This window comes from Trifolium pratense, linkage group LG6 (genome assembly GCF_020283565.1).
Source record: "Trifolium pratense cultivar HEN17-A07 linkage group LG6, ARS_RC_1.1, whole genome shotgun sequence".
Taxonomy (NCBI): Eukaryota; Viridiplantae; Streptophyta; class Magnoliopsida; order Fabales; family Fabaceae; genus Trifolium; species Trifolium pratense.
The window spans coordinates 43,639,779-43,657,901 of record NC_060064.1 but is presented as its reverse complement, the minus strand read 5'-3'; the positions used below and the strand labels follow the sequence as shown (position 1 = coordinate 43,657,901).

At 31.0% G+C, this 18,123-nt stretch overlaps 1 protein-coding gene across 1 annotated transcript; it reads right to left on the bottom strand.

Annotated features, from left to right (window-relative positions):
- Positions 1-13,969: 13,969 nt before the first annotated feature.
- LOC123888000 (RHOMBOID-like protein 1) lies at positions 13,970-17,189 on the bottom strand. The gene is made up of 6 exons (XM_045936932.1): positions 16,999-17,189; positions 16,443-16,606; positions 15,432-15,598; positions 14,919-15,178; positions 14,281-14,407; positions 13,970-14,092 (listed from the first exon to the last, which is right to left on the bottom strand). The coding sequence occupies exons 1-6, from the start codon at positions 17,187-17,189 to the stop codon at positions 13,970-13,972; spliced, it is 1,032 nt and encodes a 343-aa protein (XP_045792888.1).
- Between the last annotated feature and the right edge of the window lie 934 nt (positions 17,190-18,123).

Sequence of the window (18,123 nt, the reverse complement as noted above, 5' to 3'; positions counted from 1 at the left end):
ATATTGTTAGATTTAAAATATTTACTTGAGTTCGAATTTAAGAGTTCAAAACAATATGATTCAGGTTAGTTTCTAAAAAACATTCCAATAAATATTTACTCAAGAAAAAAATTACATCATCATTGTATAATTTTTTTTTTGGATAAAAATTAATCTTTAAAAATAATAAAGAGTGCAAGTAATATTAAAAACAGTGGGCTCGTGTAATTCGTCCAATAAAAAGTACAAGTAACATTAAAAACAGTGTGCTCATCGTAAAAAAAACACACTGGCCTCATCATTACGCCAATTCTTATAATTATTTTAATCCAGAGTAATAGTTTTCTTATAAAAATAGTACGTAATATTTAAAGAGGTTTGCTATTTGATTAAAAAAGTCCGATACAAATAAATAACTTAAAAATTTAGGTTCGTTTGACTCAGCTTTTTTTAGAGTTTATGCAAACAGCTTATGCAATATAAATTAAATTTTATGTTATTTTATAAGTTCACACTAGTGAAAGTTGTAATTTTATAAGCAATTTTATCATAAACTACCTTGACAAACTTATAATAATATATAAAAATTACATAAGTTGTTAAGCTCTAAAAAAAGCTAGGTCAAACTAACTCTTAGTCATAGTAAAAAATAAGCTTTAGATTTTCGGTTTAAGTTTTGCTAATATGTTTGGAGTGAAAAAAATATAAATATATTTGTAGGTTTTTTTTAAATCCTAAAGATTTACTGGTTAAATTAAGAGTTTGGTTTGGTTTAGTGACAAAACTATAGATCTCGGATTTGGAGATTTTGGGTTGAGTCGTGAGAGATAAATTTAAATACTAAGGGTCCGTTTGATCGGAAAAATATAAATACTGGACAGAACAGTACATACAGTACAAGATAGAACAGCACATGACAAACGTTTAAGGTATTGAACAAACTTTGTGTTGTACGATGTTTGGTGGATAAAATGTTATTTTTGTATTTTAGACAACTTGTGCTGAGGACAAAAAGTTGTCCCGTGATTCTGTGGGGGACAAGAATTTCAAGTTTTGTCCTGTCCCTTGGCCCCCAGTTTGTCCAGTACCAGAAACAGTTTTAAAATCAAACACGGTACAGTAGAAGTTGTCCTGTCCAGTCCCTTATTTTTTAGCAGATCAAACGCACCCTAACTTTATAAGTATTCTCTTATATACATAAAAAATTTATAGGGACTTTTTTTTTATAAAGATTAAAAACAAAAATTAATAATTTTATAGACAAAAAAATCATATTTAACCATATAAAAAATATGATTGTTTATATGTGTACATGATAACTCCTCCATCCATATCCGTTTCTAAGGACATGGATTAGAGGCAGTCAGCTGCAATCATTATAGATGGCTAATATGTAGCAAGTGTACTAAATATTATCAAGTAATAAATCAAAATTTGTATCTACAGTGATTGTTTAATTTCGGCAAAATAATTGTATCTCGTTTAAGAATTGAATGCATGGGTACGGTATGCTTTGCATAAGTTGGTTTCTCAGACAGGAATAATAAACTCGATTGATTTAAATAGATTATATGGACGATTAGGATGTTCGAATCATTTCCTTTCACAGTTTGGTAAACACATCCCTATGCTAGTTCATAGAATAAAAACCCCTTTTCCATAACAAATAATGTCCTAATGTCTTAGGTGAATTTAAGTTCATAGAAAGATTGATCACACGTTAATTCTAAAAATGATAGTTCAATAATCTGAGATGTCTAAAGTGATTATTGACCAAACAATTATTTCATATTCAAATTTCAAAAGTTAGGGGTTAGTAATCTTTATCTCAATTCACACTCTCTAGTACCGGTTTTTGTTCAAGGTAATGTTGTGGTAAGTGAGATGTGAGTTAAAGTCTGCTTAAAAATGTGAAGATTCAACACTTTAAGTGAGATGACCCATAAACCTGATATTAAGTTTTAACTTAAGATTAGAGGTGGGAATATGCTAGGCTGAACTAGGCTTTGTCAAGCCTGAGCTTAGCCTATCAAAAAATCGAAGGCCCAAGTCTGGCTTGTGGTCTATCATAGACTTATCTTTTAGGCCCGCGTCTGACCTTTTGAAAGTCTAATATGTCATATTAGCCTGTTGAAAAACCTATTTATATGAACATATTTAAATAAATAATTATATTTATTTTTAAATATACTTATGAATTAATAAATCAGTGTTCTTTTGATATTTAATATGATATTTTAGAGAATTTGACTATATATGTCATCATATTACAATTCTAGTTTATAATAATACATTTATATATATGAAAAGTTAATAAATTTCTAAATTAATGAAAGTACAAGTTTTAATATATAAATAATAATAGTAGTAAAATATTATTCATATTAACTTAAATATACCGGTCTCGTTGACTAATTAATTAAATAGCTTTATAAAAAACTTTAATCTACTCTATTTAAAGAAATAAACTGACTTAGCTTGAGCCAATGTAAACTAGCCTGACTTAAGCCTATGTATGCTAGACCATAAACCATTATAAACTGGTATGGCCTGTTTCGACCTCTAATATTATACTCTCTCACGACCCAATAGGTAAACCATTGATAACCACTAATATAAAGTGTTTGAAAAGAGAGGACTGGTCTCATGCACCCTATTCAACATATTTTCTACTAATCATTGTCAAATTACTTGGCAAATTTGAGAATCCAAGTAGGATTCATTGATGAGTCTCACAATCACATCCACAACACACAACGGTGGCAGTTTTAACTCATTTGATCACACTTCTCATTAAATCTAAAAGGAGTTATGGGTGTTTGATCACACTTCACATTAAAACTAAAAGGAGTTATGGGTGTAAAATGACACGTAAGCATTGAAACTTGGAAAAAGACCAAGTCACCGACGAACCAAATCTAGCATATCTTCCACGTCATCACGTGGTTCAACCACAAAGTCACCAACAATTGCATTGCATGCCAAGACATGTGAACGTGCCACCAAGATCGTGTTAAGCCCCATGTGATTCTCTATTAATTCTCTATCTTTTATATTGTTATTTCTATTTTCATCTAATTTCATTAAATTTTCTCAATCTCCCCCCATGACCAAAGCTTTATTTTATTTGACTAACCTTATCTATACAATTATCTTATTCACATTTGCTCACCATTGCACACGTGATTTTGTTTTTCACTAACAAATTAAAATATTTTTATAATAATAAGTAGGGCTCTATGCAAAAAATAATCATAGGTGGTAGGGAATAGGGTTCTTCATGGGCGACATAGGTTATCTTTCATAATGTCAATAAATTAGCTTATACTATTTTTGAACTTTTTTATACAATACAATTGGTTTTTTAATTCATTAAATAACCGATGTATTTAGTCTATATTAACAACAATTATTTAATAAAATAACTGATGTATCTAGTTTATATTAACGACAGTTACTTAATAAATTTAGAAATAAGTTATTCCCTATAAAAGTGACTGGAGAGAGTATGTTATTGAACTAACTTATAAGTTTGTTTTTAAGAAAAATACATGTTTTAGTAAAAACTTTAATTTTTTACTAGCTTATAGTTTTTTTAGATGTTATTAAGTAGTGTCTGAACTTATATATATATATATATATATATATATATATATATATATATATATATATATATATATATATATTATATTTTCTTTCATTTTTATCCTTAACTATCCACTGAATGAAACTATAACTACCTATTCACTCAAGTAAATAATTTTTTTTTATAATAATTATGTACTTTTATGTCATTTTGTATGATCTACACTAGCTAAGTTTACCAAACACTTCAATTAGGTATAACTTTAATTTTAATTTATAACTTAATTTTACTAAACAGAATCATAGTGTGTCTCACATTCCTACATGATTCCTCTGCCGCTAAAAGATCTGCAGAGGTTAACTTAGATGGAGGCGCTTGTAGAGGAGCATGCTGAGTAGGAGGGATTTGTGGTTGCTGACCTCGCCCATGCAAAAGTGAGGTCGGATAGCTTGCGTGTTCACTGTTGAAGAGTGAAGATTTACCGGACAAAAACTAATCAAATTAAAAATAAAATAAAGAAAGAAAAAAGAAAAGAGAAGATATGAGAGGTGAATGAGAGAAGAGAAATTTATAGAAAATTTAGAAATTTTGGGGTGCTTTCGTTGGTCAATTTCAATGTCATGGCAACAATAGTGATCAATCAAAATTAATCACTTCAAAGACCTTTGACTATGACGAAAGATCACATAATTTGCCCATCAACTGATCCGCTAGTTAAATAGTGAATTCAATTTGTTAGACAAGTAGTGAACAGATGATTTCCCAGTTTTCTTCATTTTTACAACGTCTATCATTTAAATAATGGAAAAATAAAAATTAAAACGAGCATAACACGTTGGAAGGTTTGTGACGCTAAAAGAACTGTTATTATCATTAGTAATATGTTATAGTTTATTGAAGGGTTTTTTCATAATTTGCCCCTTATAATTTGGGAGTATGATGTATGTGAACAAGTACCAGTAGTGAACAAGTTATATGTATGTGAAATAAAAGTTAGTTACAAATTAGTTGTGGATACCACATGTAAATATATGTGACTTGTTCTCATTAGTTTGTTGGACAAACACCCAAAATTATTAAGGCGTAAGTGTTACCTTTATTGAAATGTTTACGGGAGTTGATTGATTAATTGTGCATCCGAATTGTGATACTCGATCTGCCCATTTTATGTTGTTGAGTAAGACAACATCAATGATCAAGTGGTTAATTGAGTGATGAACATGACATATGATCACATTAATTAGTATTTATTTTTTTCTTCCTTATCTTAGTTTTTTTTTGCTTTCACCACCAGTTTAATCTGGTTCGAAGGTCAGTTCTGACATCAGGTGGTTTCAGCCCCTCCCGATCGCAGTTTTTATTTTCTTATCTTAGTTTTGATCATATTAAAACATACTCGGTCTGTTTAATAATTGAGTAAAATTTTTCTTAACGACAAATATAATATATAGAAAAGATTAAAACGATCATAGTAAAAGTGCACGAGAGGGACCTACAAAAAAACAAACTAAAACATAAATATAAAATCAACTAAACACAACAATAAAGAAAAATCTAAAATAGTGATACGAAGGCAGCTCCATACCAATAGTCAAACCAACCAAAATTAGAGAAACCATATGCACCGCACCACAAAATCGGGCCTCAAGCGAACAAACAGCCACCAATACCATACCAAGAGAGAGGCCAAGCGAGACAACCACATACCAGCACCAACAGATGATGGGTTGCACTATCCACTCATAATGAGAGTATAAGTTGCGAGCAGAGGCATCTCCGAGTTTTTGGAGGCTCTGTGCAAAATATAAAAGTGACCCTTTAATAAAAAAAACGTAAAATTTTTTATAAAAAAAAACCATCATCATCGATTTAAATTGTAAATAACATAAAAATATAATGATTCTTGTAATTAACATAAAAAAGATTCATAGTCTAACAACAGGGGTGTCTCCAGAAAGTTAAATATCATGTGGGATTATTTAAATTTTATATCTCTCATTTACTAATATACTACTACCCTATAATTTTTTTTTAGAGGCCCCTATTTTTATGAGGCCTTATGTTGTCGCACACCCTCAAAAGACACCTCCGGTTACGAGAGCTCTTAACATAAAATTATTTCCAAGAGGAAAATTAATCTTTTCTATCAATTGCTCACCGTCCACTATCTCAAAACCTAAATGAGTATTTTCTGTGTGCAACTATAGAAAACTTATGAAACCTAAATGAATATATAGCAAAATTTTCCTAAATATTTTAATACTGCTACATGCTTAAATTCGGAATCGAGCAAAAATATTAATTTGATTAAAAAAAAGGGCTTAATTACACTTTTAGTCCATTATTTTTATTTTAGGTTTCAAATTAGACCCTTATCTTTTAAAAGTTTTAAGTTGGTCACTCCCGTCAAATTTTTCGTTATTACACGTGTCCAAATTTAACAGTAATAGTTAAAAATTTGATCGGAGGGACCAACATGAAACCTGCAGAAAATATAAGGACCAACTTAAAATTTTTAGAAAATAAGGAATCAACTTAAAACTTAAAATAAAGATAAAGGATAAAAAATACGATTAAGAAGAAAAAAAAGTGTCATTGGTTGAATGGAAGTTTAGTTAACGGGGATGCATAGACAATGCATTAACTGAACTACAAGTTAAATATGCATGAGCCAAAAATATAATACTACAAATTAAAAGTGAAACATAACCAGTTGACAAATTTAAAAACATATTAAAAATACATTGAAATTGTACTCAAGAAAAATTACTTGGAAAAGTCAACAGTGTAATGCATGTTATGTTAGTATGTTCTATTCATTCTATATGATATTAAATCACCGACTACGTTACTCTTTAATGATGATTAATTGTAAACATAGACATCTCTTCTGATGATGTGGTACGGAAAAGTGTTGAACTGTAAGGTACTGTCCTTTTCTTAGAGAACAGTCAATTGTATACCTTTCTCTATTATGATCAAATATATAAATGGATTGAGCGTTAAACTAGTTCAACTAAGAATTAAGAAGTTAAAAATTCAAGATTTAAGTCCCGGCTAGAATAAAATCTAGCATAACATTATAATATTAATAACTAACAATTTTTCATTAAAAAACAAAAAACTTATATAAATGAACTTTTTCCTTTTGATTAAACTTATATAAATTTTAATAAATAGCATAGAGCATGTCGTATATATTAACAAAATTTATTGTTTAGTAGAAGAAGCTAGACTTTTATACAATAAGGTAAATTAGGTCCGTTTGGTTTTATGGAAAAAAAAGTGAGGAATGAAAATTACGCAAATCAATGCATGAATCTGGACTAAAGTTAATTAGTATAAATTCATGCATTGATTTGCGTAATTTTTTTTTTCTCTATTTCTTTTCATAGAATCAATTGAAAGTATTCACATTTTGTTCTCGACAATGTCACGAATAGATATACCGGCTAATGCTACGGTGGACCACCTTCACAAGTGATCCATCGTGGACAAGTGATCTACCGAATATGAATTTTACGAAATTCACTGTTGAATTGAAAGTTTATATCGTATAGATCATCCATAAATTTTTTAAAATTTTTTGAAAATCATTTGATATGTTATTGAAACCCATCAAGATTTACGTTATTTAATAAACCGTTAATCTTGATGTGTCTCAATAACATATCAAATGATTTTCAATTTTTCTAAATTTTTCTATGGATGATATATATGATGTAAACTTTCAATTCAACGGTGGATTTTGTAAAATTCGTATTCGTTATAATGTTATTCATGACTGGTCCACCATGGACCACTTGATAAAGTGATCCATATTAAAATTTACCTAGATATACCTCTATAATAATAGAAAGAATATCTTTTAAAAAAAAAATATGTCGTTTATTTGTAAGTTAAGCCAGATTATATCTTTTGACGTACAACTAAATTTTATAAGCCAGATTACTAATGTTTAGATTTCTTTTCTAAGCAAAACCTTCCATGTTAAATAATGATAGATTTAAATAAGGTACCGTATACATTCACCAATTACTAATTGGAATAAAGTATAGAAGAACTCATGATTGAGTGTTATAGTAGTGGAGTCCAATAACCAATTTTTTTATTAGTAATATTTTGTATTCTTCAAGCTATTAACATAATCCCCATGTGATTTTACATCTCAAAAAACAGTGTCCGGAAGTTAGCCTAGTACACACTACAAAGGGTCTGTTTGGTAAAAATAAGCTATAAGCTAGCTGATAGCTGATAAGCTAGCTGATAGCTGAAAAGCTAGCTTATAGCTGATAGCTGAAAAGCTAGCTTATTGAAATTAAAGTGTTTGGTAAAATTAGCTTTTAAAGTGGTTATTAAATATAAAATTACATAATTGATAGTGAGTAGTTTATTTTTTAGAGTGAGTAGTTATTAAATTAAATGGTAAAAATGGAATAAAGTGTAAAAAGCTATAAGCTATAAGCTCAAATGCTACTTGAAATAGCATCTGAAAAAAAGCTATAAGCTAGTACAAAAAGCTTGTTACCAAACACCTCTAAATTTTTGAAACAAACTTATAAGCTCATATAATAAGCTATAAGCTAGCTTATTTGTGTTACCAAACAGAGCCAAAGTCAAATCTTAAATAATCACCAACTAATTACATAATTAGACTACGAACATGTTTTACTTTTGGTTTAAGATAATGTTTGTACCATGTTGTTTTCACATATAATTTTATATGTGATAATTAATATATATATATATATATATGGGGAGGGATCAAATTACACCGGTGTAACATTTGAGTAATGTTACACCGCTCAATAACGCTTTAACGAATACAAATTTTACAAAATCGACCGTCGGATTGAAAGCTTATATCGTATAGATCATCCATGTTAAATTTTACAAAATTCTAAAATCGTTTGATATGTTTTTTAGATAGATCAAGATTAACGGTATTCAATAAAAACGCATAAACCATTAATTTTGATCTATCTAAAAAATATATCAAACGATTTTAGAATTTTATAAAATTTAACATAGATGATCTAGACGATATAAGCTTTCAATCCAACGGTGAATTTTGTAAAATTTGTATTCGTTGAAGCGTTATTGAGCGGTGTAACATTACTCAAATGTTACACCGGTGTAATTTGATCCCTCCCCTATATATATATATATATATATATACGCGCATAAAATGTTTAAAAACAGTTCAAATTTGGACACTTTTGCATATTAAAAGATATTCATTTTACGATATTAATGAAATATTAACAATGCCTAAAAAAAATGAAATATTAGCAGTTTTTTCTTATTGAATTTTTGCTATTTTGTTTTCACATATCACTAATAAAGAATAATTTTGTAAAATTGTTCATGATTTTTTCTTTCTCATACAAACTTTCACATAGTAATAATTCTGTGGTCTGTCGAATTTGACAACGGTCTTGATTTTTCTTCGATTGTGCTGATTTTTTGTGGTTACTCAAATTCGAGTATGAGATATTCCATTTATGTTTGTTTTAGGTTGGTACTTACCACTTGTCTATAGACAAAAAAAAAACCAATCTAGACTAATGTAATCACAAATAACAAATAATTTTGAAGGGACATAGCATCTATCATTGCTACGTTGTTGTTATTACTAACATCCAGGATATGTTGAAGTTGAATTGGGACATTACTTTATCTCATTCTCTCAGGGAAGGAAACTTCAGTGCTGATTGGCTTGCTAAGTTGGGTTCGGCGAATGATGCCAAGATAAAAATTTGGGAGTCCCCTCCTGAAGCTTTAAAGAGCATTCTTCTGTCTGATGCTTTAAGGGTACTCCACCCTAGAGCTTAGTTTTCTTTTTGTCTTTTTTCTTTTTAGCCAATGTACCAAAAAAAATAACAAATAATTTTTTATGAACTTCAAAATAAATTAAAAAAAAGTACTTGTATATGAACTACAAGAAGAAAAGAAATATGAATAAATGAAGTAAGATCAACCAAATCCGGCATGAAAAAGACATGAAATATGAAAACATAGAATCATGTGGGGAGCCCTCATGGAAGGGGGGACAAGAGCCTCAAATTGAGACTTGGAAATTTGCATGGTTATTTGTTCAATTTCTCCTATGGAATGAATACATTGTGGACAATCAATTGGGGTTTGAAAGTTGCATGTGCCATATCTCTTCTCTGCGTACAAAATTGAAGAGATTGATGCAAACCCTTTGGATTATTTGGTCCCACTATAGTCACTTTGTTTGTTCAGAACTGTATTCAATTCCATTTATAGTTAAGAACTTCTCCATGATATAGCAAAGCTTAAAATGATAGAATGACAGGAAAAAAGATGTATGAAAAGAAGTAATAGTAATTAAGCAAGTCTTGAAAAGGGGCACATCAATGATATGTCGAAACGTGGAATATGGAGTTGGTCTTCACTCCTACAAAATGATGTTAGACAGTACTTATCTTATTTTTTTCAATCGGGCTGTATCCAATCCAATGATCAATACTTGTTGACATATACTATTAAGTATGAGTTAAGTTTCATATTGATTGAAAAATTTGATGTTAAACAACATCTAAGTGAAATGACCCATAAACTTAATGCCTTAATTTTTTTTGTAAAAGAGTAGTGTCAAAGTCATTTGTGTGGTTGTTTAATGTTCAACGTGTCGATCCAACTCGGTGAGACTTTCTAGCTCAATGGCCCAACATTGATATCAAAGCCTAGTTTGAATTGATGGGAGTGCAATAAGTGATGGGTAATGGATCACGGACAAGGAGAGACTCACACTTGATGGGAGATGTTGAGATATATAAAGTGGAAGTTAAGTCTCGCATTGGTGAGAAGGATTAATGTTGAACAACATATAAGTGGGAGGACCGATAAATCTAATGTTTTAAGGTTTTGGGTCAATGTTACTAGTATGGTTGGCCAATGCTCAATGTGTCGATCCAACCCTGTGAGGCTTCCCTACATGGCCCAACACTGCGATTGTATTTGGGGTTCTACTTTTGCAGTGTGCGCCTACTACCACTCGTATAGTGGCAAAATCAAGGGTGGCAGTAGGTGGCCACTGCCAACCCCGAAAAATAAGAAAATAAATTCTTTGGCGACAAGGCCATTAGAAAGGACATTTTCCTAAACAAAAGTTAATTTTCATATGTATATATCGATTAGAAAAATGCACAATATCTCAATCCTTATGAATACAAATAAAATAGTGAAACTGATGCAAATATTGATGCCTTGAAGTCCAAGACTTGAATATTATAGTAGTGAAAGATCTCCCTCAATGATAAAATAGTGGACATTCAACAGAAATAAGTCAGATTGTTGCCAAAAAGTCAACAAATTGTCACAAAAAATCAGAGCACACGAAAAGCCAATTCTCTGAAGTCATAAGCTAAACTGTATCTCGCATAAACCTGTTATGGCCCATAGTGTTGTGCACTTGTGTGCTACAGCCATAGTAGGGTAAAAATAAAAAGGTTAATAAATATTAAAAAGGTTAATAAATAACAAAATGGATCCTCTAGCAACTACTAGTTATATGATGCAACTACATGCAAGCTTTGAGATGAATCATGATGACAAAATGGTAAAAGGCCCACAAAATTTAGTGTTCATATATTAAAAAATTTGAATGGAGACAAACTCCATTGTTTATGTGGTGGCCCAAACACAGCCAAGTATGTCATGCTAGTATAGTAATTGCAATTTTGGTTTAATAGCAAAACAAGCTGCACGCAAGTACTCACAGGCACATCACATGCATTCTCCATGAAAAATCTCAGTGTTTGTCTATAGGCCAATTATGTAATGCACCTTTCAATTAATACTCTTTTGGGCTATGCAAATATTTTGTGAAATAAATATATATATGATCAAGTTCCCCAATCATCCAAGTTCTTTTCATATGATCAACCTAACATATGAGCGGTAGTTTTTATTGTTATTGATAACATTCTTAGTTCATTGATTTTTAAACATATCCATATACATGCCCTTATTGATATGCATGACCCCCAACACATGCCACCCATTACTAGTTGGACCAACAAAGTACTTTTTACATTGCATTATTCACATTTTGGGTTGACATTGTTTTTTCTATCTTTTTTATGTATTTAGAGTTATGATTAATTACCACAATTTTATAAAAACGGTTAGACCAATGTCTTTGAGTCCGGTATTGAGAAATGGCAGATTTGGGTACCGGGAAGTAAATATTAGTATGGTTCGAGTCTAATTGAGTAACTCGGGATAGAGAGAGTCCTTCATTTCTAAAGTATGAATAAATAGTAGACGCATAGTTGCCTTTTAGGTATTGAATCCCTGACCGAAAAGCGTGAACTATAACATATGTCTTTAAGGACAGAGTGACCATGTGGGTTGTTTCGCATGCTAAGATGGTCCATGAGCTCTTGTTTTGGTGGTTAAATTGTTGAAAGCGATAAGATTTTAGTAGTAATATGTTTTATAGCGTTTTTTAAATTAGGGTAAAATAAGATAAAAATGATGGATTTTCACTCTTGTTTTATAGTGTTTATCTTGTGTTTGGTAACATGCATTAGAGTCAATGTGGCTCAATGCTTATTGGGCCTTTGGATAACGGACCTTTAATCAATCCGGAACAGTTCCAAAGCTGATCTTATGAAGATAAATGTGTTCGTGAAATTTCCTTGTAGTCATACTATAGTTTTTGGGGTTTCACAAGCCACTAGAGTGAGGATGGATTCAATTTGTTGTTCAGGGTGATTTTAATGTTGTGGACAATTGATGAGATAGGAATAAGGTCAGTAGCAGCGGTCTTACTGCAAGTGGTTCTTGACCCTACCACTGGAACAGTTTTATAGGAGAAAAAATGTGCGAGGTGAAAGGAGAATGAATTCATATAGCGAGTTCAAGAAGGTTTACTGGGGAAACCTTCCCACAGAAAGCGTCACTGATCTGAGATATCAAAACTAGATGGTTCCTCCGGTGAGATAAGGTATATCCTAATGGCAGTGTGAGCTCCAGGCATGGTGGGTAAAGAGTACCTGCAAAATATTAGCACTCCAACACTTAAGTCATTAACAACTTAAGATGAGTGTGTATTAATTAGGTGAGATGTGTTTAATTAATTATAGTTCAAGGGGAAGATTGAGAAGAATGAGATTGATATAGTGTTTTAATTTTGGGGTGGTTTTGATGATAGATTTCAATCTCTTCATTTCAGTCCTCAAAGTCAACGTTCATCACTTTCATTTTGGTTTGTGCCAATGTGGACTTGGTTTTTGAATGAGAATCACCACATTATGGTCCACTTAGTTAATCCAATCAATGGTACATATCATCAAGAACAAATTATTTTATTATGATGAAAAAGATAACTTCAGCGACTACTTTGATTGTTGGAAGTTAAATTCAGAGAGTTTAAAATATTTTTTGCTGATTCAAAAATTACTATAACAATGAGTGGCACTTTTAGAGACCAAAATGATTATTTCCTACGCTCAAAATACTTCCCAAAAATAAATATGAGTATAATCCATGTTCCACATGGTGTATGTATGACTACGAATTTTCAGAAGAAGAAATAGTTGTGAGATCCATCCTTAGGTTTTATTTGTGAGTGTAATTATTTAGAGAGGGGAAAGAGAATAATTACTTTTCTTTTTTAAATTAAAGATATTATAAAATATTATACGATCATTTTTGTGTTTTTTAAATTTTTAAAAACTGAAAATATATAATACAGTATATAATAAAATATAGATTTAGCCTTCCAACAACCAACTTACAAACAAAGTCTTAAGTTTTTGTTATGATTAGGCAAAGTTTTCAAACAATATTACTGTTTTTGGTTACAAAACAACATTACTGTATATATGAATAGTTAGAATATATAAGAAAAATACAAATCAATAAATATTATATACATGAAAGGGGATATAGACAACGCTGATCTTATGGTGGACCACCTTCACAAGTGGTCCACTGTGGACAAGTGATCTACCGAATATGAATTTTACGAAATTCACTGTTGGATTGAAATTTTATATCGTATAGATCATCCATAAATTTTTTAAATTTTTTTGAAAATCATTTGATATGTTATTGAGACCCATCAAGATTTACGTTATTTAATAAACCGTTAATCTTGATGTGTCTCAATAACATATCAAATGATTTTCAATTTTTCTAAATTTTTCTATGGATGATCTATATGATATAAACTTTCAATCCAACGGTGAATTTTGTAAAATTCGTATTCGTTATAATGTTATTCATCACTGGTTCACCATGGACCACTTGATGAAGTGGTCCATATTAGAATTACCCTATAAACAAATATACCAATCAAAGTTTGTATATTTTTTTCAACATATGAATAATGCAAATTAAAGGGATGATCAACCCTTTAATGAAATCTTAACTACAAATCTGATAACACAATTCACTGATCTTGGAACTGGTTGGATTTTGCATATAGTATAAAATGGATTTTCCATTGCTTGAGCATGTCACATTCAGCTGGTTGCCAATCTGGCCAGTCTGCAGTTATGGTATTTAGCAAACATTAGAACACATATTCAATTTCTTCAATTTTTCAAATTACTACAAATATCAGCATGACAATGTCGTATCTGATATCTGTGTTTGTGTCGGTGCTTCATAGAGATCTATAGTATTGTATATTGAGCCTATTATATGCTAATAAAGGTGTCTGTAAAATTGGTTACCAAGCAAGATATATTCTTCGGATTGCAGCTCCATTTTGAAGTTGGGATACAAGACAAATAATGGCACCAGGAGCAGTGATCATTTGCATCAACACCATTTAGAAGTGCAACCAGACCAACAGTAAACCTGCAGTTAAGTAACCAATTTACATAAACTTGACTGAAGAAAAAGTCAAAATTACATAATGAAAATGTAGAAAAAGTACGAAATCTTTTGAAGACTAATTAAATACGCGAAAGGATATTGTAAGTGGCAAAATGACCTTGCTACCAAAATGTAACAGGAGATTTTGATATGCTTTTAGATTCTATCGTCTAACGAAATCTTCTATAATATTCAACTTATAGAACACTAGAAACTGAATCTAAAACCAATAACCAAAACATGTCCTACTTTAGATAAGTCCAAATCATATGGTGCAACCAGCTGCATATCGGTAGATAAATCGTCTCTCTATCTAATAGTCTGCTGTCGGCTACAACATGATTATGTAGCACTGACACTTCAGATTGAAAATGAGTCTAGTATCTAACAAATATCAGTGTCTGAGACATAATGTGTAAGTGTCTGTATATGTGTCGGTGCTTCATATCTACTTTCATATGAGGAAAAGTGACACTTAAGCAGTTAAGCTTACCCAACAATTAACAGGATAAGGGCTAGGAACCAAGAGATACACTGATAAATCTTGAATTTAGATTTAACTAATGCAGGAGAATATGATGAAGTAGCATATCTTTGCTTAATCCATCCAAACTGAGGACGGATCAAAAACACAAATCCAAGAAGAAATCCTGAAAGAAACCCTCCAATATGAGCAAAGTTGTCAACATGTGGGAAAATTCCAACTGCTAGATTGATGACAATAATAGACACAAGGGTTAAGAGCGCTCCTAGCTGCACATGCCAAAAAAATCATAATCAAGTTAGTAGTTTGCTTTCAAAAAGTGAAGCACGGACGCTCCTCAAATTGGCCGTGTCGGTGTCGGACACTGACATGTCACCGACACTTATGATGACACTTAATTATGTCATTTTCTCAAATTATTATTGGTGTCGACATGTCAGTGTCGTATCCGGTGTCCGTGTCTGTGCTTCATAAAACACAAATCGTATATTTACATGTCAGATATAAGGATTTGATAAGTACCCTTTTATCATAAATAGACCAATTAGTAATGAGTTCTGAAAGCATGCCTCCTAGTAAGCCAAAAAGAGCACTTGAAGCACCAACTGAGATGAGACTTTTCTGAATGAAAAGAGCAGAAAGCAAGCTTCCTCCAAATCCAGATATTAAATATAGTAATCCAATAAGCACTGTAATGTACAATTATATAATAGTTAACAATGTATTTTGCATAAATCATGTAAACAATAATGAAATCAGAAAACTATACTTCATAGAACAGAAACTAAAAAAGTATATATGATGCCTTTTTTATCAATTTATCCTATAATAAAAAGTACAACTCAAAATTCTCCTCAATTCTTAAAAAGCATTGACACAAATACGGCAGACACAATATTGATCCTGATAATAATTTAAGAAAACTGAAGTGATGATTAAATGTAACAAAATATGTCGGTATCATGTCGGTATTGGATCCTGTCGGGCACTAAACATACATTCAATCTTATGTGTCAGAATCAGTGCTACATGCCTCACTCAAATCATATATGATTAGTACTAATTGTTAGGAACAACAATCCAGTTCAAAAGAGATATGGAACATACACACAGAGAACGCACGATATTTGATCATAAAGTTCAACCAATTAAGCCTACGCCTCCGACTACAGGCTGGCTACAACCTTTCTATCAGTTAAACTTTGGATTTACACAGTACAACTTGTGTTTAACTACTAAAGTCCAATTTACAAGCCCAAAGGACAGCCAATCTCGCCCTTTTCGAGCAACCTTCCTAGTGATCATTTATCAGTAAACTATGAGTTATACCCAACCTGCTTAAACATGTATGTAATGTAAGTCTAGAATAACTTTTTAACAGGTTATGTTGCTGACGAATAACTAATCTTCTAATTACTATCTAGTTAGCTTTACTATTCTACTTTCTTGCCAACTATATGTACCAAAGAAAAGTTTGGCAGGAAAAAGTTACATTACAAATATTGGATGGATGGTTTTGAATGTGATACATACCAAACCCAAAATCTTGCTCAAGCCGAATTCCAATAAGTAGAATGCCAAACATATTTGCCAATATATGGAATACTCCACCATGTAACCACATACAAGTGATTAGGCGCCAACCTTGATGCTTGTTAACCACTTTATCCACATCCAATGCTCCCATACTCCTTAACCTTTAACACAAAATTAAACAATTTTAATCAAAGTTCATAACATAATTTTATACAGCCTAAGGACCGACTAATTCAAAGGACCAATCCCACCATCCATTAGCGGAGGGCTTAGTTAAAGTCAAAGCAAAACTTTGTATAGACTAGTCCAACACAAGAATCAGCACCTGGAGATTCGAACCTGAAACCTAAAAAGGAACTTACTATGAGGTCCCAAATCTACACTATCAGGCCAACTCATGGAGGTTCCTGACCTTTAATTTAAGTGATAAAATTACTATTTCGCAAATTTAAAGGACAAAATGGACATACCCTTACAATTTTAAGATGAAAATGTTTATTTACTCATTTCACAATCTATAAATTTTCAATAAAAGAACTAGATAAAAACTCACGTTAACAATGAAGGTCCAAGAAGAGGATTCTCATGAAAAGGTTGAAAGGAGAATCGACCGAATATCCGCGCAATGCACGAAACCGAGTTATTAGGACAATCATTGACATACATGGTGATGATGAACACAATGACATTGGCAATCACAAACAAAGGAATTAACCAAGAAATCCATTTCTTAAAATGCTTCATTTCCTTGTATTCAACTATAGCTTCAACTTTTGAAGGCAAAGATTTGTTTATGTCCATTGTGTATGAAGAGAGAAGTAAAAAGAAAATCTTAATTATTGAACTATTTTTGTGGCCAAATTTTGATCAAACTCTAACCAACCATATAGCAAAGTGGAAATAATGAAATGAAAGTGGTGATTATTTGAGGAGTACTCAAAGGTAATCTAAAACACTATGAATTTGCTTAAGCTTAATTAAGGATTAAGGACACTATTATTTTAATATTTTGTAGTTAACTAATGTTCTCAATAACTACTACTTTGTTAATTAGTTGCTGATTTGGAATATTGTGCTTGGAGAGGTTCCTTAATTGAACAAGACTAGAAGGTTTCCAACAGACATACCTTGGTTGGATCATAAAACAAAGAAATAAAGAAGTTAATATATTTCATAATTGACATTTGGATGCTTTAGATTCTAGAAATGGAACTTTTGTCTCTGGATTTAGATGATGACATATACAACGATACATAAGAAGGGGTTTAAAGTTGTAATATGGCTTATTGCTTAATGACAACAATAACAAACAAATTTTGGGTCTTGTTGACCTCATAATAGTATTTTTAGAATTTTTTATCAATAATTGTATTTTTTTATAGTGGGATAATAAACAAAATGGATTAAAATTAAAACTCATTTCAATTTTTTAATAAAAGAAATAAATGTTAAGATGTGGCACAACTATATTAAATCAATTTTGTCTTGTACTAGTACATGTTTGGTGGATAAAAATTTATTTTGATATTTTAGATAATTTGTGTAGTGGACAAAAATTGTTTCATGGTTCAGTGGAGTATAAGAATTTCAGTTTTTATCCGGTATCAGGAACAACTTTAAAATCAAACACAGTACAGCTAAATTTATATTTTATTCCGTTCTTTATTTTTTAACACAT